Raw genomic sequence first — 23,115 nt, 5'->3', positions numbered from 1 at the left:
GATAGTGTACACAGAAATCCCCAAAGACTCAATTTAAAAACTATTAGACCTAGTACACCAATTAGGTAGAGTGGCAACATGCAGGATCAATATGCAAAAATCAACAGGATTTCTCTACAGCAACAATAAAAAAGAAACTAAGAAATCTATACCATTTACAATGTTGTTGTATTATTATGTGCTGTTAAATCGCCTGCAACTCAGTCACTCTAAGCACAATAGATGTGAAACTTGTTCTATTCTGAGTCAATCTCACTAACTCTGACATATCAACCTCCATTTCCTCAGCTACTGTGTCAATCTATCTCCTCCAGGGTCTTCCTCTCTTGCAATGTCTCTCCATCCTTCTAAATATAAGGTCATTCTCCGGGGAGTGGTCCCTCCTGGAAATATGCCCAACGTATGTCAGACAGAGCTTCAAAATCTTTGCCTCCAAAGAGCAACTTGTTGTCTTTCACCTTCGCCAGGACAAACCTGTTTGTTTTCTTGGGAGTTTGTGTTATGTTCAATACTCTTATTCAGCACCAAAAATCAAAGGCATCAATTCTTCTAGGTCATCCTTAGTCATTGTCCAGCTCTCTTTTGTGTTTCAAGTAACTGCAAAAACCATAGCCTAGATTAGGCCCACCTTGGTCTTTTGTTGTTGTTGTTGTTATGTGCCGTCGAGTCATTTGCGACTCATAGCGACCTACAACAGCCCTAAACCCTGCTCTATCCTGTGCCAATCGCATTGCCTCTGACATACCCATAGCAATTACCCCAGTCACTGAATCAATCCACCTCATAGAGGGTCTTCCCCTCCTGCGCTGTCCCTCCACTCTGCCAAGCATGATGTCCCTCTCTAAAGACCTGTCTCTCCTTACAACATGTCCAAAGTATGTCAGGCGAAGCCCCAGAATCCTGCCTCCAAGGAGCAGCCTAGTTTAACCCTCTCCAGGATGAATCTATTTGTTTTCTTGGCAGTCCATGGTACATTCAATACTCTTCTCCAGCACCACAGCTCAAAGGCGTCAATTCTTCTATCCTCCCTAGACATTGTCCAACTCTCTGATGCATAACAAGTGATTGCAAAAACCATGGCCTGTATCAGGTGCACCTTAGTCTCCAGAGAGACACCGTTGCTTTGAGTACTTTAGAGAGGTCCCTAACCGCAGACTTTCCCATCGCAATACGTTTTTTTATTTCCTGGCTACTGGTGCCAAGAGTGTTGACCGTGGAGCCGAGCAAACTGAAGCTGTGAACAATATCAATCTCTTCACCATCCATCCTGATGCTACCGATTGGTCCAGTGGTGAGAATTTTTGTCTTCTTGACATTGAGCCTCAGTCCATATTGAAGGATGCAGTCCTTGACCCTCTGCAGTAAGTGCATGAGGTCCTCCTCAGTTTCAGTGAGCAGGGTTGTGTCATCTGCATAACACAGATTGTTGATAGATTGTCCACCAATCCTAATGCCACGCTTCTCCTCATAGAGCCCAGCCTCTCAGATAATCTGCTCTGCATACAGGTTGAAAAGGTATGGAGACAGGATGCATCCCTGGCGTACACCCTTCCCAATTTTGAACCATGCAGTGTTGCCCTGTTCTGTTCTGTTCTGTTCTGTTCTGTTCTGTTCTGACTACTGCCTCGTGGTCCAAGTATAGATTTTACATTAACATGATTAAATGTTCTGGGATTCCCATTCTTCTCAGCGTCAGCTACAGTTTGTTATAATCCACGCAGTCAAATGCCTTTGCATAATCAATGAAACACAGATAGACATTCTTCTGGTATTCTCTGCTTTCAGCTAAGATCCATCTAACATCAGCAACAATATCCCTAGTACCACGACCCCTTCTAAACCCAGCCTGGACTTCTGGCAGTTCTCTGCTGATGTACTGTTCCAGTCATTTTTGGATAATCTTCAGTCTTTTGACTGACATTTTTGCTCTTTAGCACTCTGGAGAGGTCTCTCAGCTGATTTTTTCTTGTGATTCATCTTTTGATTTCCTGAGTGCTGGTATCAAGAATGCTGATTGTGAAAACAGGCACAATGAAATTCTTAACAACCTCTTCTCCATCTTTATCATGATGCTGCCAGTTGGTGAGAATATTTGTTTTCTTGATGTTGAGCTTCAATCCATATTACAGAATGAGGTCCTTGACCTTCTGCAGGAAATGCCTCAGATCCTCCTCAGTTTCAGCAAGCAAAGTTTCCCAACTGTATAATGCAGGTTGTTGATGAGTCTTCCTCCAATCCTGATGCCATATTCCTCCTCATAAAGTCCAGCCTCCTGAAAGATCTCTTCCACATAAAGATTAAAAAAGTATGTAGTCAGGATTGGTGGAATATCTATCAACAATCTGTGTTATGCAGATGACACAACCCTGCTTGCTGAAACCAAGGAGGACCTCATGCACTTACTGCAGAGGGTCAAGGACTGCAGCCTTCAGTATGGACTGAGGCTCAGTGTCAAGAAGTCAAAGATTCTCACCACTGGACAAATTGGCAGCATCAGGATGAATGGCGAAGAGATTGAGATTGTTCACAGCTTTAGTCTTCTTGGCTCCACAATCAACACTCTTGGCACCAGCAACTAGGAAATTAAAAGACGTATTGCAATGGGAAAGTCTGCTGTTAGGTACCTTTCTAAAGTACTCAAGAGCAATGGTGTATCTCTGGAGACTAAGGTGCATCTGGTACAGGCCATGGTCTTTGCAATCACTTGTTATGCATCAGAGAGCTGGACAAGGACTAAGGAGGATAGAAGGAGAATTGATCCTTTTGAGCTTTGGTGTTGGAGAAGAGTGCTGAGAATGCCATGGACTGCCAAGAAAAACAGATTCATCCTGGAGAGGGTTAAACCAGGTTGCTATTGGAGGCAAGGATTCTGAGGCTTTGTCTGACATACTTTGTTCATGTTGTAAGGAGGGACCAGTCCTTGGAGAGGGACATCATGCTTGGTAGGGTGGAGGGACAGCCCAGGAGGGAAGGCCCTCTGAGAGGTGGATTGATTCCATGACTGGGGCAATCGGGATGAGTGTGTCAGAGACAATGAGATTGACACAGGACAGAGCAGAGTTTAGAGTTGTACATAGGGTTGCTATGAGTCGCAAGTGACTCGACGGCACATAACAACAACAACAGTGGTTCTTTGCTCTGTTCTGATGACTGCTTCCTGATTTAAGCATAGGTTTTGCATGAGCATAATCAAGTATTCTGGGATTCTTATTCTTCTCAAGGTTAGCCACAATTAGTTGTGATCCACACAGTCACAACTATGCCTTTGCATAGTCAATGACACACAGCAGACATTCCTCTGGTACTCTCTGTTTTCAGCCCAGATCAATCTCAAAGTGAAATACTTGGAAATAAACCTATCCAGAGACATAAAATTCTGTTCTACGGAAAACTACAAAAGACTAATACAAGTAACAATAAGAAATAAAAATGAGACCTAATTATGTGGAAAATATTCCCTGCTCAGGGGTTGTTGTTGTTGTTGTTGTTGTTGTTATGTGCCACTGAGTCGTTTGCGACTCATAGCAACCCTATGTACAACAGCCCTAACCCCTGCTCTATCCTGTGCCAATCGCACTGCCTCAAACACACCCATCCCGATTACCCTAGTCACTGAATCAATCCACCTCATAGAGGGTCTTCCCCTCCTGCGCTGTCCCTCCACTCTGCCAAGAATGATGTCCCTCTCTAAAGACCTGTCCCTCCTTGCAACATGCCCAAAGTATGTCAGACGAAGCCCTAGAATCCTTGCCTCCAAGGAGTAGCCTGGTTTAACCCTCTCCAGGATGAATCTGTTTGTTTTCTTGGCAGTCCATGGTACATTCAATACTCTTCTCCAGCACCACAGCTCAAAGGCATCAATTCTCCTTCTGTCCTCCCTAGTCATTGTCCAACTCTCCGATGCATAACAAGTGATTGCAAAGACTATGGCCTTTATCAGGCGTACCTTAGTCTCCAGAGAGACACCGTTGCTCTTGAGTACTTTAGAGAGGTCCTTAACAGCAGACTTTCCCATCGCAATACATTTTTTGATTTCCTGGCTACTGGTGCCAAGAGTGTTGACCATGGAGCTGAGCAAACTGAAGCTGTGAACAATCTCAATCTCTTCGCCATCCATCCTGATGCTGCCAATTGGTCCAGTGGTGAGAATCTTTGTCTTCTTGACATTGAGCCTCAGTCCACGCTGAAGGCTGCAGTCCTTGACCCTCTGCAGCAAGTGCATGAGGTCCTCCTCAGTTTCAGCAAGCAAGGTTGTGTCATCTGCATAACGCAGACTGTTAATAGATTTTCCACCAATCCTGATGCCACAATTCTCCTCATAGAGCCCAGCCTCCCAGATAATCTGCTCTGCATACAGGTTGAAAAGCTATGGAGACAGGACACATCCCTGGCGTACACCCTTCCCAATTAAGTGGAAAATATTCCCTGTTCAGGGGTAGGAAGACTTAACATTGTGAAAATTACAGTCCTACTAAAAGTAAACCATGTGTTCAACACAATCCCAATACAATACCAAAATCATTTTTCAAAGAGATAGAAAAGTCAAAGGGGCAGGTTTCTGTAAAAAGGAAATAAATCTTGATTAATGGAGCTTTTTTTGTCTTAGATTTTTTTTTAATTTTATACTGATTTACAAAGTTTGAATACATTGTTTTTCACACAAGATCCTTCTCATTTCCTTCACTTCTCCACCCATCGAATTGTACAATCCTATGATTAACACCCCCATCTCTCCACACATCCTCACCCCTGTGCATCCACACATCCATGGATCGTCATACTCATTCTATAATAATGGTTTTATAAAGAGTCATATATCATTCCCTGATCACATGCAGTCATAGTAACCAAAACATTATGGTATTGGTGCAATGATAGACACATAGACCGATGGAATAGAAAGAGGGCTAGAAGTTAGTTCTTTAAAGAGATAAATAAAATTAATAAACCACTGGAAAATCTAACAATGGAAAATATGAAGACACAAATAATATGAAATAAGAGTCAACAGGAGGTGTCATTTATCTGTGGTCAGCTGGATGTGTTCCCAGCTATTCCACCTCGCGGCTCTGTGTTCCTGACCTGTGCAGAAGGATTACCTACAAACAGATTTACTACTTGGACAACTACTTCCATAGTCATAGTATCTCATGCTACCCAGACAACTTTCCAAACAAGTACCCAAAGCCCACCTAATGTCTGAAGAGGAGTGGAGGAAGCTTGGTGTTCAATAGAGTCTAGGCTGGATACCTTGCATGATTCATGAGCCAGAACTGCATGTTCTTCTCTTTACTCCACTACTAGGAATAGCCTCTAAAGAAACCAGAGCTGCCACCCAAACTGATATATGCACACTCACATTTATTGTTGCATTATTCACAATAACAAAGAGATAGAAGCAACCCAAATGCCCATCAAGAAATGAACAGGTAGAAAAACTCTGATATATTCACACAATGGTATATTATGCAACACTGAAATACAAGGAGCTCATAAAAGATTACACAATGTAGGACATTACGCTGAGTGAAATAGTCACAAATGGACAAATACTGTATAACAACACTGTTATAAAATAAGACTGGCATGGAGGTTGGGGGGAACTGAGAAAATAGGGGATAAAGAATGAATATTGCCTTGGAACACATGAAGAAAATAACTGTTTGAAAGGAATATATGATTAGGCATTATTTGTATAACAACAGTCCAGAATAAGAGGTGCATAGCAAAGTGTACAGGGGGAGGGTGGGTGGTGGAGAGAGGAAATTATGTAATATTTAATTAATTTTTTTTAAATAAAGTGAACTTGAGGGTTAGGGAGGAAAATGTGCAACAATGGATGAGTGAAAAAATCTAACTTTTTTATAAACTATTGTGAAAATCACAATTAAAAAATTAAAAAATAAAAAAATTAAGAGTATTTGAAAATTGCCACTGGAATCTCTTTCAAATTTAACATATATGTATTGCCATTGTATACACACAGGCAAAGTATTATAATGAAATGTCAAGGAGCTGGAGTCAGAAAATCAAAAGGACCAAACTCAGCTTTTTCTTTCTTTCTTTCTTTCTTTCTTTTTTTATGTGTGTGTGTGTACCGTCAAATCGGATCTGACTGGTACAGGAGGAGATTACTCCTCCTTCTCCAGCAGAGCATCTGGTGGATTTAAACTGCATATCTCTGGAATTGCAGTGCAGCTTCTTGCCACTAGGCCACCAAAACTCCCTCAGTTAGCCTTTCTTAAGGTGAAGGAACGAAAGAACAAATTCAGGCCATGAGTTGCAATGCTTACTGATGCTGTGGGCAGAATATTGAATGATTCAGGAAGAAATTAAATAAGATGAAAGAAGTATATATGTCATTGTACCAAAAAGAATTGGCTGACACAGATGAATTTCAAGAAACAATATATGAACAAGAGGCAATAGTGATAAAGGAGGAAGTTCAGGCTGCTCTGAAGGACCTGGCAAAAAAGAAAGCCCCAGGAATTGATGAAAAAACAATGGACATATTTCAACAAACAGATGCTGTCCTGGACGTGCTCACCAGGTTGTTGCAAGAAATCTGGAGGAAAACCATCTGGCCAACTGACTGGAAGAGATCCATATTTATTCCCATTCAAAAAAAAAAAGAAAGAAAAAAGTGACCCAACAGAGGATGAAAAATACCAAACGATATCACTAGTATCACATACTAGTGAAATCCTTCTGAAGATTATCCAGAAATGACTGGAACAATACATTGACAGAGAACTACTACAAATACAAGCTGGGTTTAGGAGATGCCATGGCACTAGATACATTGTTGTCAATGTCAGATGGATCTTGGCAGAAAGCAAAGAGTACCAGAGTATCTGTATTTGACTGTGAGGATCAGAACAAATTGTGGCTAACCTTCAGGAAAATGGGAATCCCAGAACACTTGGTGCTTATGCAAAACCTATACCTGGACCAGGAAGCAATCCTCAGAGCAAGTAAACACTACATGGTTCAAAGTTAGGAAAGGAATGTGTCAGGGATGCATCCGTCTCCATACATTTTCAATATATATATGTAGAATAGATCATTGGGAAGCATGGCTTTATGAGGAGAAATGTGGCATCAGGATTGGAAGAAGATTCACCAACAACCTACATTATGCAGATGACACAATCTTGCTTGCTAAAACTGAAGAAGACTTGAAGTGCTTACTGCAGAAGGTGAAGGACTGTAGTCTTCAATATGAATTGAAGCTCAACATCAAGAAGACAAAGTTTCTCACCACTGTGCCAACTGGCAGCACCATAATAGATGGAGAAGAGATTGAGGTTGTTAACAGTTAAAGCTTGTGTTGCTCCACAATAAACACCCTTGGCACCAGCAGTCAGGAAATCAAAAGATTAATTGCATTGGGAAAATTTGCTGTCAGGTACCTCTCCAGAGTACTGAAAAGCAACAATGTCAGTCTGGAGACTAAGGTGCCCCCAATCCAGGCTATGGTCTTTGCAATTACTTGCTGTTCATCAGGGAGCTGGGCAATGACTAAAGATGATAGAAGAAGAATAAATGTCTTCTAATTGTGGTGCTGGAGGAGAAGCTTCAACATACCACTGACTGCCAAGAAAATAAATAAGTCTGTCTTGGAAAGGTTGAAACCAAGTTTCTCCTTGGAGACTAAGATTTTGAAGCTCCATTTCATATACTTTGGGCACATGGCCAGGAACGATCAGTCCTTGGAGAAGGGCATCATGCTTGGAATGGTGCAGGGATGGCACAGGAGAAGACGACCTCGGATGAGATAGATTGATATAGTAAGTGAGGCAATAGAGGTAGGTATATCAGAATTGGTGAGACTGGCTCAGGACAAGGAAGGGTTCAGAGCTACTATACATAGGGTCGCTATGGGTTGCAGGCAACCCCATGGCCCATAACAGCAACAACATGGTGTTATTCAGTCAAATGCCATAATGATTACCCATGACTACAGGTTTTGGTAGAGCTCCCAGATTAAGATAAGCTTGAAAGCAGGATGGGCAACCACTTCTTAAACAACAGGCCTTTGGAAACTCTATGAACATTTGAGAAAGAACAATAGTTATAGAACAGGGCTCAGATATTTTGTTCATAGGGTTGTTATGAGTCACACTCAACAGCACTCAACAACAACTATCTATCATCTATCTATCTATCTATCTATCTATCTATCTATCTATCTATCTATCTATCTATCTAATCTATCTAACTATCTATCTATCTGGAAGTAGGAGTGGCATCCACTTCCTAAACAACATTCCTCTGGAAACTCTATGAACTTTAGAAAGGCTTCTGGCCTTTTGTTCATCGGATCGCTATGAGTCATGCATTCCCATGATCTGACAAATCAAACAGTTGTAAAGTATTAAGGGTGGAATATAAACCCTTATATACTCTTGCGGAGCACTGGTGGCCTAGTAGCAAGAAGGTGTGTTGCAATCCCGAAGGCATGCACTTCTAATCCACAAGCTGTCTTATGGGAGAAGGATGGCCAATCTTCTCCCATGCAATTAACTGCCTCTGAAAATCTGCCAGAAGGTCAGCTATGGTTTGGTTTCAACTTGAAGGTATAAACAAGAATAACATAAACCCCTTCATCCCATCATAACCTTGATCATATGTCAGGAGAGATTCCCTGGGGTGTAACTAGAATTAAATCTTGTCTCACAGAGACAAAAAAAGAACAGCAGATGCAGAAGGGGAACGTGATTTCCAATAGCCAAAAGTGGAGCATTTGCTTCAGACCCATTTTCCTGCACTGAGAAACTCCTAGAATCAGGCCATGCACAAAGAGAAAACCTTTCCCAAGAGTCAGAACATTGATTTTGGATTTTAACCTTTTTTGACGTGGAAGAAAATAAATTTTTATTTGATAAAACCATCCACTTGGGCGAGCTCTGGTGGCCTAGTGGCAAGAAGCTGCAACTGCAATCTCAGAGATGCACGGTTTGAATCCACCAGATGCTCTGCTGGAGAAGGAGGAACAGTCTCCTCCTGTACCAGTCAGATCTGATTTGACGGTACACACAAAAAATAATGAAATAAAATAAATTTTTTTAAAAAAATCTTAAAAAAATAAAACCCATCCTCTTGTGGGGTCTCTTCTGTAGTATCACTGGATAATTAGTACAGTCAATTTTCATATATTACTTATTGTATGAACTAACAAAATAATAAAAATGTGGAAAAGCTAGACGCAAAGTAGATAGATTTTTTGTAGAAAATAGTTGGTAGAGGTATGTAACTCCAGGATGCACAAATCCATTAACACCATAATCTGATTAGAAGGGCTTATTAACAATAAATAAAAAGTATACCTCATCTAACTATGTAAGGTTGGGACCAGGATGATAAAAGTCATGGTGTCCAGTACAAATAAGTAGACTAAGAATAGGCCTGAACTGTCAAGTGCAACAATGAATGGATGGAAATCCAAAATCTCTGTAAATGTTCATTAAAATTAATAAAAAAAGAAAAAATAAAGAATAGGCCTGTATTGCCAGGTAAAGGAAAAACTGAATGGATATGTAACATTGATATCAGATACTCTTCTGCATAATTTTTTCTATTCATACCAGGAATTCTTTATAAACCTTTTTTAATTAATACCATTGGAATCACATTTTATTCCTCATCTAGGAAACCATATAAGCTGTTGTTTGTCTAGCCATTTAACATGGATTTCCATTTGAAACTTATTTAAAAGATGGAAAAAGTAAAATTAAAGATGCCATTCATTTACTGATAGATGTTGAAATTATTAAGTGGCATATAGTGAAAATATATTAAAACATCACATAAATGAATTATTGTAATATATATTTATAACCATTATGTATAATTAAATATCTAAAATGCATCATAACAACAGTCTACTTAAGAAAGTCCAAGAACAAAGTAATTTTGCTTTTTTTTCTAATCATTTTGTTTTCTTGCTTTAGAAGAGCACCATGAACATTGAAGAATATTTTCAAAGAATTGGGTATACAGATTCTAGGAAGAAAGTGGACTTGGAAACATTAACTGTTATCCTCCAACACCAAATCCAAACTATTCCCTTTGAAAACCTGAATATCCACTGTGGAGAACCTATGGTGTTGGACCTAGAGACCATTTTTGATCAGCTTGTGAGGAAGAGGCGAGGTGGCTGGTGTCTCCAGGTTAATCAGCTCCTGCACTGGGCTCTAACCACAATGGGATTTGAGACCACAATGTTGGGAGGTTATGTTTACAACTCTCCAACTGACAAATACAGCAAAAAAATGATTCATCTTGTGTTGCTTGTAACCATCAGTGGCAAGAACTACATCGTGGATGCTGGGTTTGGACGCTCCTACCAGATATGGCAGCCTCTGGAACTAATTTCTGGGAAGGATCAGCCTCAGAAGCCTTGCATCTTCCGTTTGAGAGAGGAAGGAGGAATCTGGTACCTGGACCAAATCAGAAGAGAACAGTATATCCCAAACCAAGAGTTTCTTAATTCTGATCTTCTGGAAAAGAATAAATATCGAAAAATATACTCTTTTACACTTGAGCCTAGAACAATTGAAGATTTTGAGTCTGTGAATATATATCTTCAGACATCTCCATTATCTTTGTTCACAAGCAAATCTTTTTGTTCCTTGCAGACAACAGATGGGGTTCACTGTTTAGTGGGCTTCACTCTCACGTCTCGAAGATTCAATTATAAGGACAACATAGATCTATTAGAGTTTAAGATCCTAAGTGAGGATGAAGTAGAAGAAGTGCTGAAGAATCTATTTAGAGTGTCCCTGGAAAGAAAACTTGTGCCTAAATATGGTGACCATTTTTTTACTGTTTAGATTAAAGGAGGGGAAATGTGCATCCATATTACTGCCAGTATTTTTTTTAAAAAGTCAAACATATAAAAGTGGAATTAAAAAAATTTTCATATTCATCGAGTCAATCAGTTTTCAACTGATGGCCAATTATATTTCTTTTATACATGTAGATTAATGTGGTGGCAGATCTATATGCCAAATTATTACAAATATAAAAATCTCAGTACATATCAATATGTGAGGAGTTTTAATAAAACATAACAATAAATCTTCCAATGTTAATAATAATAATGAAATCACATAATTACTGCCTATGTTGCAAGGAGGGACCAGTCCTTTGGGAGAGACATCATACTTGGGAAGGTGAAGACACAGCGCAGGATAGGAATACACTCGATGAGATGGATTGATTCAGTGATTAGGGTAATGGGGGTAGGTGTGTCAGAGATAGTGAGATTGGCACAGAATACAGCAGGGTTTAGTGCTGTTGTATATAGTAGAGTCCCTATGAGTTGCAGGTGACTCGAGAGCACATAACAACGTTATCTTGGCAAATATTGTGATTTATATTGGAAAATATTCTACATTTTCCAATGTTGAATTCATTGAAAATATAATATGGAGAAGGTAATTTCCATTGTGAAGAGGCAGTCCTTTGGAAAGCTCAAGACGCTATAAATCTGGCTCCCTTCCAATGTTCTTAAACTTTGGGGATAAACAACAACCACAACTACCATGTCTGCCATACCTCTGCCCATATTTGATGAGTTACAGGATTTAGATTCCATTGTTCCAGGCTTATAGCCACATATCTAAGCATGTTTTCACATGATCAGGCCAGAATAAATCTGTGTGGTGAGTCACAGACCCAGAAATCATGCTGTCTATGACTGGAGCTTGTCCAACTACTCTGCAAAGTTGGGGCATATGTGAAATTTTCCTTGTCTTTCCATGTTGTTGTTGTGGTTGGTAGGTGCCATTGAGTCTAATATGAATTATATGACCGTATGAACATTCTGTCTGAGCACTGTCCTGTTCCATGCCATCCTCACAATCTCTGGCACACTCAAACCCATTCTCTTTTCATAGACAGTTTTGGGGTTTTTTTTCTTAGTCAAAGGGAATCACATACCATGGAACTGTGCTTGTTTGCTTTTGGGGAGCTTCCCTCCACCATAAGTAATAAATTACTTTCATTTGCCAACATTTCTAAGTGTCTTTCTTATGGGGCTTGATCAGATTAAATGAGCATACTGCTCTAAAGAAGTTGATGCTACTGATTAAAGACCTCACCTTAGTAGTCTTGATGCTACTTGGGACCTTAGGACTGCTTCTGAGATAGCTTGTGTGTATCACTGTTTCATTAAACTCCAATGATACTTATCTTCTGTCTACTATTTTAAAATAAAATACTGTGTGTGTAACTTTTGAGTCAGAATTCAACAACAACAAATGAGATATATTTGTCTCCAAATAGACCAATCATTCCCAATAAGTGACTTAGACCAATAAATAGCCCAACAGTTTCTTTCACAGTGCTTTTATAACCATAGCTAATAATTAAGAAACTGTATTGTTCACTTACTATAGGAATATAATAACAGATTGATGATTTTCAACTTCTACATTTCTCCCTGCCCAAGAGATTCTTTCTGACATTTCTGCTTAGTTTATCTGTTTAGCATTTACACATATGAAAGAATCAGATTGCCTTCATAAAGTGGAAAAACAAGATGAAAAAAATAAATAGAATGTAAAAGTGATAACGTTAGAAGAGTATTAATAGTCTTTTCTTTACTACTTTGTCACCCATAGAATACACTCTTCAAGAAACAATTTCATTTAAACCTTATTTGTCAGGTTCTGCTTTCTGTAGGACCTCAAGTAAAACTTGAGAGAATTTTAAAGTCATAGCAGTTGATATAATAACCCAGAGATGATGTATGTACTGAAAAGATAAAGTGGCCTGAAACTAGGATACGATAACCTTTTTTAAAGTCATGCATTGCCATTAAGATAGTACCAACTCATAGGTGAACATTCCCAGTGAGTTTTCAAAGCTGTAAATCACATGGGAGGAGATGGCTCATCTTTCTCCCTACATGCTGTTGATATGGAGTCCATCTGTCCAAGAGGAACCACCTTTCAGCGAGCAGAGCAACTTCCTAGGACTGTGCCTTCATATATCACCTAAACTTTGTGGTGTCGTTGTTGTCGTTGTTAGGTGCTGTAGAGTCAACCACAACACATAGAATAATAAATGGAATAATAGGTCTGAACCTTGACACAGGATAGGCTGTGTCACCTTCACAATCCCTGATACACTTGAGCCCATTGATACAGTCACTGTGTCAGTGCATTTATTTGAAGGTCTTCCCCTCCTTCGTAGATAGGTAGAAGGAAAACATGCAAGCCAATTAAACGGATAGAAGAAGCAATATTTGGGTTTCATCAAAATCAAGAGACATTAGAATCATGTAAGAAAAGTGGCAAAGATGTTTCAAGTAGAAGGAAAGGATCAAGTATTGAGGAATAAAGAATTACAATAAAAATAAGAATTTGTCTTATTGAACAGTGTGTACTTAATTTATAAGTTTGAAAAATAGCACTTTCATAGATATGTGTGGATGGAAATCTGAAATAAGAAATTTGGAGTGGGAATTTGATATTAGAATTCTAGTTTAGAAACAACATCATTTATATATGTATTAATTTATATAAATAAAGAACACAAAAGTCCATCCAACATATTTGAATAGGTATAAATATCTGAAAATACGAAACAAAATGTTTGGATGGTCACACACCAAACAGATCACACCTAGTCGTTCTATAAAAACTACCTGACCAATTAACTGGAAGAGATTCATATTTATTCCCATTCCCAAGAAAGGTGATACAAAAGAATATAGACATTATCAAATAATATTCATATCATATGCAAGAAAATGATTGCTGAAGATCACCCAAAACCAGCTAGAACAGTGCAATCACAAAGAACTACCAGAAGTTTAAGCTGGGTTTAGAAGAGCTCATGGCACCAGAAATATATTTGTTGATGTCAGATGGATCTTAGCAGAAATAAAATACCAAAAGAATGCCTATTTGTATTTTATTGACTATGCAAAGCCATTTATGTGTGGATCATAACAAACTATAGCTACCATTGAGAAGAATGGGAATTTCAATCACTGAATTATGCTTGTGTGAAATTGATACCTAAAATAAGAAGCTGTTGTATTAACATAGCAAGAAAACACTGCCTGCTTTAAAATCAAGATAAGTGTATGCCAAGGCTATCCTTAACCAGAGCAAGGAAACACTGCATGGTTCAAAATTGGGAAGGGCGTACACCAGGGATGTGCCCTATCTCCATACCTTTTCAAACTGTAAGCAGACCAGATCATCTGGGAGGCTGGGCTCTATGAGGAGAAATGCGGCATCAGGATTGGTGGAAGATCTATCAACAATCAGCATTATACAGATGACAGAACCCTGCCTGCTTGCTGAAACTGAGGAGGACCTGAAATTCTTGCTGCAGAGTGTCAGGGACTGCAGCCTTCAATATGGATTGAGGCTCAATGTCAAGAAGACAAAGATTCTCACCACTGGACCAATTGCCAGCATTAGGATGGATGGTGAAGAGATTGAGATTGTTCACAGCTTTAGTCTGCTTGGCTCCACAATAAACACTCTTGGCACCAGCAGCCAGGAAATTAAAAGACATATTGCGATAGGGACCTCTCTAAAGTACTCAAGAGCAACGGTGTCTCTCTGGAGACTAAAGTGTGTCTGATACAGGCCATGGTCATTGCAATCACATGTTATGCGTCAGAGAGTTGGACAATGACTAGGGAGGATAGAAGGAGAATTGATGCTTTTGAGTTTTGGTGTCAGAGAAGAGTATTGGGGGTACCATGGACTGCTAAGAAAACAAACAGATTCATCTTGGAGAGGCTTAAATCAAGCTGCTCCCTGGAGGCAAGGATTCTGAGGCTTCATCTGACATACTTTGGTCATGTTGTAACGAGAGACCGGTCCTTGGAGAAGGACATCTTGCTTGGGAGGGTGGAGGGCAGGTGCAGGAAGGGAAGGCCCTCTTAGTAGATGTATTGATTCGGTGACTGGGGTAATTGATATGAGTGTGTCGGAGACAATGAGATTGGCACAGGACGGAACAGAGTTTAGGGTTGTTGTACAAAAGGTCGCTATGAGTCGCAAGCGACTCGACAGCGCATAACAACAACATGTTAAGTAAATTCAAGAAGTTGGACTTTGTGAGGAAAACTATGGCATCAGGATTATAGAGACTCATCAACAACTTGCATTATAAAGATAACATAATCTTGCTTGCTAAAAGTTTTATCAAAATCAAGAGACATTAGAATCATGTGAGAAAAACAGCAAGAATGTTTCAAATAGAAGGAAAGGATCAAGTGTGTTGAATGTTGCAGAGGAATAAGCTATTACACTAAAAATAAGAATTTATCTTATTGAACAGTATATACTTAATTTATAACCTTGAAAATGGATATGTGTGGATGAAAGTCAGAAATGAGAAATTTGGAGTGGAAATTTGAAACTAGAGTGATAATTTACAAATATCATCCTTTATGTGTGTATTAATTTATACAAATAAAGAACACAAGAGCTTTGGATATCAAAATTCATCATCAAGAACTGAGATGAGAACAAAAGTTTGGACATAGCATTGTCCTTCACTGGCCAGCATGGGAACGTGGTAATTTGAAAAATCTTTGAAATCTCAGAGCTCAAGAAGTCAATTTGAGAAGCTAATAATGAACATGGCAAATAAGATGCTCAACTAAAATAGATGTGTGTATATATATACACCCATATTCATTGCAGCATTATTCACAATAGCAAAAAAGATGGAGACAACCCACCTTCATCAAATGATGACTGGATAAACAAACCACAGTACAAACAAACAATAGAATACTTCATGTAGTGTTAAAGAATAATGTAGAAAAACATTTTCCAACAGAGTGAAAAGAAAACATATTGACTCGGGAAAACATTTGGCAATACCATTATGGGCAAGAGTCTCATAGCAAAAGTTTACAGAATCCTATAGGGCCTCAATGAAAGAAAGACTGATCACACATTTACAAAATGGGGAAAAAAACATGGAAAGAATTTCTACAAAGGAAGATATTCAGAAGTCCAACCGACACATGAAAAAAAATGCTCAATAACACTGGCAATAAGAGAGACGGAAATCAAAACCACAGTGAGATACCATCTCGCCCCATTGGCAGTGTCAAAGTTTAACAGGACAGCAAGTAATAAATGTTGGAGAGGATGTAGAGAGATAAGAATTCTCATACACTGTTGGTGGGATTGTAAAATGGTACAACCACTCTAGAAGGCAGTTTGGAGTTTCCTCAAGAAGCTGAACATAGAAATTCCATATGACTCAGCTATTCCACTGCTTGGAATTATACCCCAAGAAAATTAGCACTGAGGAACAGAGATTTTTACACAAGTGTTCATAGCAGTGTTATTCAGCATTGCAAGAACATGGAAACAGCCCAAATATCTAACCACAATTGAATGGGTTGAGAACTTATAGTACATTCACATGATGGAATACTATGCAGGATGCTGGAGATAGTGTTCTACAACCTTCTTTGGTTTGTAAAGACTGTGAGCTTAAAACCTTGCTGGTAACCATCTAATTTGAGTCTCTTCACAATTGCAGCAGAGAAGAGTAAACAAACAACAGTCTTAGAAAGTTCCCTACAAGGATTGTACTCCTCAAGAAAGTAAACTATATGAGGCCAAAAGGCCAGCATTTGTTCAAAAATAAAGTTTAAAAGGCAAGAAAGGAAAGGAAGATGAGTAAATGGAAAGGGGCATCCAGGAATGAAATGGGGGGAAATTCTGTTCATTGAGAAGATTGCAACTAACATCATGAAACAAAATGTGCAAAATGTGTATACTTTGATGAATGAAAAGCAATTTTCTCTGAACTCTCACACAAAGTACACTAATAACTTTCAAGAAAATATAAAAGATCAAGAGGTGAGGAGTCCAGCTGTGTGGGATCAGACCTCAGCTCAACCACTTAATCAAGTATATGTCTGGAGGAAGTTATTAGCTTTTTAAAATGTCAATTAAACTATAAACTGGAAACTGTAATGATAATATTTACATCATAGGGCTGTTAATGACTAACTCTGTTAATCAAGGACAAAAATCTTTGCAATAGTGCCTTCTTGTTGTTATTTTTGTTGTTGTATACCATAGAGTCAGAACCAACCCATATCTGACACAGTAGGTTTTCAGAGGCAGTTAATCACACGGGAGGAGACTGCCTACCCTTCTGCTGTGGAGCAGCTTGGGGCCTTGAACCATGTGCCTTTGGGATTGCAGCACATGTCTTTGTGCACCTAACACACAGAAAACATTTCATATTTTTAAAACAACAAAACAAAAAATAATAACCCACTGCCATGGAGTTGATTCTGACTCCTGGCAATCCTCTCTGGAGTGTTCAAAATTATAAACCCAACAAAAGCAGATGGCCTCACCTTTTCTCTGCAAAGGTGCTGGTGGATTAGTAGCCAAATACATAGTCTTGTGTGCCACATGGGCTCCTGTTAACTATATATGTTTGTTGTTGTAACAGCCAAACTTCAATCTACATCTCATTACTGTATTGGACACTAGATTTGTGACTGTAACCAGTGATCATGAGATAAGAATTCCTAAGACAGAGAAGAAAGATTGAAAAGTATAGAGTCATAATCTTAACTTAAAAAACTCTCTTTGCCATCAAGTCATAACAGACTTATTGCTGACCTCAAGAAGATTTCCAGAGTCTATAAATCACCCAAAAGAAGACTGTCCATTTTTCTCTGTTCTCAACTGTTCTCTGGAACAGGTGGTGAATTGAAAACACTTGCTTTTGGGTTGGCAGCACAACTAGGCCACTAGAACTTTCTTTATTTCTATAAAGCAAATGCTTTAATAATAATAAACATAGTTAAAAACAAAATGTCTAAATATAAGTCTGGTGAGCCATTCGTCAACTGATGTTTTATCCTTGCCTTACAACTATTCCAGAAAAGAATTAGAGAACGCAGCATATATTTCATCAAGTTTTAAGCACTAATGCTTGAAAAATAACATGACGCTAGAAAAGAAAGAGGGTCAGCAAAAGAGAGGAAGACTCGACAAGATGGACTGACACAATGACTGCGATAATGGGCTCATGTATGGTGGAGACTGTGATAATGGCACAGGACAGGCAAAGTTCCAATCTGTTGTTCAGACAAATCAATGGTACCTAATAATAACTTTCTCAACTCTCTTGTTGTTGTTGTTGTTGTTGTTGTTGTTGCTGTGTGCCATGGAGTCGCTTGTGACTCATAGTGACCCTATGTACAAGAGCTCTAAATGCCGTTCTATCCTGTGCCAACCTAGCCATCTCAAATGCACTCATTCCCACCACTCCAGTCACAGAATCTATCCATCTCATCGAAGGTCTTCCTCTCCTGTGCCATCCCTCCACTTTCCCAAACATGATGTCTCTCTCCAAGGACCTCCTTGCAACATGCCCAAAGTATGTCAGATAAAGCTTCAGAATCCTTGACTCCAAGGAGCATTCTGGCTTCACCTTCTCCAGGACAAACTTGTTCTCCAAGCAGTCCATGGTATATTCAATACTCTTCTCCAGCACCACAGCTCATAGGCATCAATTCTCTTCCTATCATCCCTATTCAACTCTCTGATGCATAGCACGTAATTGTGAAGACTATAGCCTGGATCAGGTGCACCTTAGTCTCCAGCCTGACATCATTGCTCTTCAGTACTCTTGAGAGGTCCCTCACAGCTGACTTTCCCAATGCAATTTGTCTCTTGATTTCCTGGCTGCTGTTACCAAGAATGTTGACTGTGGAGCCAAGTAAACTAAAACTGTTAACTATCTCAATCTCTTCACCATCCATACTGATGCTGCCAATTGGCCCAGTGGTGAGAATCTTTGTTTTCTTGATGTTGAGCTTCAATCCACATAGGAGGCTGCAGTCCATGACCTTCTGCAGCAAGCACTTCAGGTTCTCCTCACTTTCAGCAAAATGGTCTCTACTCATGTAACAATATAGGTTTATGTAATATCCTACATCTTACAATAGTTTTTGAACTGACTCTCCCTCCTATCCCAAGACTCTCACAGCCAAAATATCCCTCTGATAGAATAAAACTTTATCTCTATTAGTGGTTTCTATCTCTGAAAAATCACTGGATGGTCAGCTATAAGTTGGTTTTGACTTGATAACACATAAAAACAACACATTTATCAAAAGTCCAACACAACTAAAACACAACACAAAAACCACACTTGAAAAATCAAGCCATCATAAGACTCGTGATAACTTTCACTATCTCATTCCAAAGAATCTAACTCCAAAAAAACAAATTATGGCTGAAGTTGAAACATGGCTGCTTAACAGTTTTCTTGAACATATTAGCATTCCTAAAAATTCTGAATCATCCTGGCAATGATGAAACAACATTTTCCAAAGCTTTCACTGCTCAAGACACTAGGAAAATAACTCACATCTGAAAAAAGAATGTTCCCAACAACAGAAAGAACAAAAATCTTACTTAAATGTGTCTATCAATGGACATTTCTTATTTGATTAGGTTCTTTAATAGTTTTGCATGGATGACACTTTTCCAAGCAGAATATTATTTTGGAGACAATGTCATCTTAATGTCACTTAAAAACAAAGCAGCAACAATGGAAAACAACTTTTGCCCAAACATTGACTACAAGGGAAAACACGGACTTAAAATGTATTGAAACAGATGAGGGAAAGAACAGATTAGAAGTGATATATGATTGAGTATTATGGTTAGCACAGGAATCCAGAATTAAGGTTGCATAGAGAAGTGTACTCAGGGTGGGGGGTGGGGGGAAGGGACGTGGGAATTGTATACTAATGAAGGAATTTTTTTTTTCTTTTTTCTTTTATTCTCTCTTCGGAGAGGGAAGCGAGCTGGTGGGGAGGGGTGGGCAGGGAGAAAATTACAGCAATGAATGAATGGAAATTCAAAACCTCTGTAAAAAAAAATAAAAAATAAAAAATTTTTAAAAAAGGAAAAAACATAGAACTACAAAAAAATAACATTTTCGCCTTAGAGTTAGTGCCATCCATGAACACCTTTATTTCCCTTTTTTTTTCTTCAAAGTTTATTTTGTTAATTTTAAGAACATTTACAGAGATTTGGGATTTCCGTTCGTTCATTCATTGTTGCACTTTTCTCCCTGCCCAGCCCTCCCCCCATTCCCCACCCCCGCCCCAGTTTGCTTCTCTCTTTGAAAAGCAAAAGAAAATTTCCTTCTTTGGTATACAATCCCCCCACACCCCTCCCACTGCCCCAAGTACACTCCACTATGTAACCTTAATTCTGGACTCTTGTGATAACCATATTCCCTATCATATATCACTTTTAGTTATTCTCTCCCTCATCTGTTTCAATGCAGTATACAAAATTTATCCAGTTTTTCTCAGTCTTACCCCAACACTCATGTCAGTCCCATTCTACAATAGTGGTACCATGCAGTATTTGTCCTTTTGTGACTGAGATATTTCACTCAGCATAATGTCCTCCAGGGTCATCCATTTTGAATAATATTGCATGAGTTCCTTGTTTTTCAATGCAGCATAATATTTCATTGTGTGAATATACAACAGCTTCTCTATCCATTTGTTTGTTGATGGGCACCTGGGTTGTTTCCAACTCCTTGCTATTGTGAACAAAGCCACAATAAACATGGGTGTGCATATATCTGCTTGGATGTCAGTTATGGTCTCTTTAGGATATATTCCCAGTAGTGGAATTGCTGGGTCAAATGGTATCTCTATTTGCAACTTTTTGAGAAAGTGCCACATCGCTTTCCACAGTGGTTGCACCATTTTATACTCCCACCAACAGTGAATAAGGATTCCAGTTTCTCAAGAACCTCGCCAGCATTTGATGCTTGCTGTTCTGTTAAATTTTGCTATTCTGACTGGGGTGAGATGATATCTCATAGTTGTTTTAGTTTGCATCTCTCTTAGAACTAGGGATTTTGAACATGTCTTCATGTGCTTGTTGGCCATCTGAATGTCTTAATGTCTTCTTCAGTGAAGTGTCTGTTCATATCCTGTGCCCATTTTTCAATTGGATTATTTACCTTTATCTTGTTGTGGTGCTCAAGTATTTTATAAATTCTAGATATAAGTCCCTTATCTGATATGTCATTACCAAATACTTTTTCCCAGTCTGTGGCTTCCCTTTTTACCCTGTTGGAGAAGTTTTTGGATGTGCATAGGGATTTGATTCTTAGAAGGTCCCATTCATCTATTTTATCTTCTTCTGGTTGTATATCATGAACACCTTTTTAAAGGGGATTCCACTAGGGCATTGTGTTTCCTCCTGCCTACATTTTCAAGGAATTAAAATAAATTTAGAATTATTGGACAAGTGACTTTTTACATTTTGTTGTTGTTATTGTTGTTATGTGCCATCGAGTCGTTTGCGACTCATAGCGACCCTATGTACAACAACCCTAAACCGTGCTCTATCTTGTGCCAACCTCATTGCCCCTTGACAAACCCATCCCGAGTACCCCAATCACTGAATCAATCCACCTCATAGAGGGTCTTCCCCTCCTGCGTTGTAGATGTGTTAAATACATACTATAATTAAGCTTATTCCATTTCTTATTTTACTACAAATATTACAATGAGTAGGGAGTTCTTAGTGTTGTCATAATTAGTATCACCATCCCCATGTCAGAACTCTCTCACTTCTATAGGAAAGGGTCAAACATTAAGAGTTTATGGATTCTGATTTCTACTCTCTAGTCCACTTGTAAAACAGTGGAAATAATCCTATTTCCAGTCTGCAGGAGGTTGACACTTTCTGGCCCTGGAGAGTATTTCCAGCTTGCTCACATTTCAACCTAAACATCACAGTGGCTCTTAGGATGAAGTGCTTAAATCTTATTAGCTTATAACCAGACTCCAGTGATAATTTGATAAAACTGGTGATAATTAAAACTTGTGCATCTCATTCCATGTATTAAGTTTCCCAAAATCAAGGGAATAATAGCCAAAATCGATTGAATATTTCCTGCTATATTCCATATTCTATGCCAAAGATAGCCCTGAGTCCAAAGTGCCTATTCTGGAATTATTTCCTTCCCCATCAATGTCTTTCTAGGGAAAAAAAAAAATCTACTGTGTGATCCTTTCCAAATCACTGTTGTGTTCTGGCTAATTGGGCTGTTGATGTTACATACCATCAAGTCAGAAATGACACACAGCTGACCCTCCAGTGGATTTTCAGAGGGCGTAAATCACAGGTAGAAGACTGCTCATCTTTCTTTTGCAGAGAATCTGGTAGATTCAAACTGCATCTCTTTGGGTTTATAGCGCAATTCCTTACCATTAAGCCACCAGAGCTCCCTGTGGTCTTAGCATAAAGCAGCTTAACTATACACAGATGTTGAAATATGAAACAACTGAACAGAGATTTCAAGAAGCCATTTGAAAAAGAAGGTAAAGTATTATAATGTCTATCACAAAAGGACAAATATTGTTTCAGACTACTTCTGTACAAAGCCAAAAAGCCTTTTTTACAAAAAGGAAATATTCTTTGAAGGTCATAGAAGACATGAAGTGTACAGGAAGGTGTATCACTATCCACAGGTTGTTGATGTTGTTGTGTATCTTTAGGTCAAAAGAGACCAAGAACTTACCCTTCAGCAGGTTTTCAGATGCAGTAAATCTCATGGGAGGAGAATGTCCATCTTTCTCCTGTGGAGCATACAAAGGCATTGATTCTTCTTGTAATTCTTAGTCAATGTCCAGTTCTTTTATGCATAGTTCTGTGATGTAGAATCATGAGATTCTACACTGACATTATTGCTCCATAACAATCTAGAGAGGTCCCTGATAGCCGACTTTCCAAAAGTAACCCATGCTTTGATTTCCTGACTCCTGTTGCCAAAAGTGTTGATTGTGCACTCAAGCAAAATGAAATTGTTAAGAATCTCAGTCTCTTCTCCATCTATCATGACGCTGCGAATTGACCTGATTGTGAAAATCTTTTGTCTTCTTGATGCTGAGATGTAGTCTATATTGAAAACTGTAGTTTTTTTCCTGCAGCAAATGCTTTAAGTTCTCCTCAATTTTGGCAAGCAAAGTTGTGTCAAATGCATAACACAAGTTGTTAATGAGTCTTTCTCCAACCCTGATGCCACATTCTTCTTTACATAGTC

General features: G+C 38.9%; 1 protein-coding gene across 1 annotated transcript; it reads left to right on the top strand.

The window, feature by feature from the left end:
- Positions 1-9,962: 9,962 nt before the first annotated feature.
- Positions 9,963-10,835, top strand: LOC102856005 (arylamine N-acetyltransferase 1-like). Its single transcript, XM_006884804.1, has one exon. It carries the CDS (start codon positions 9,963-9,965, stop codon positions 10,833-10,835), a length of 873 nt encoding a protein of 290 aa, XP_006884866.1.
- Positions 10,836-23,115: the final 12,280 nt, after the last annotated feature.

Source organism: Elephantulus edwardii, unplaced genomic scaffold (genome assembly GCF_000299155.1).
Source record: "Elephantulus edwardii isolate Elephantulus edwardi_28Jun2011 unplaced genomic scaffold, EleEdw1.0 scaffold00038, whole genome shotgun sequence".
In the NCBI taxonomy this organism is placed as follows: domain Eukaryota; kingdom Metazoa; phylum Chordata; class Mammalia; order Macroscelidea; family Macroscelididae; genus Elephantulus; species Elephantulus edwardii.
The sequence above is the reverse complement of the archived record's forward strand: the minus strand, read 5'-3'. Positions and strand labels throughout refer to the sequence as shown.

Bases quoted from the DNA above. Each gene is read 5' to 3' on its own strand.
- LOC102856005 (XM_006884804.1), top strand. From the start codon at position 9,963: ATGAACATTGAAGAATATTTTCAAAGAATTGGGTATACAGATTCTAGG.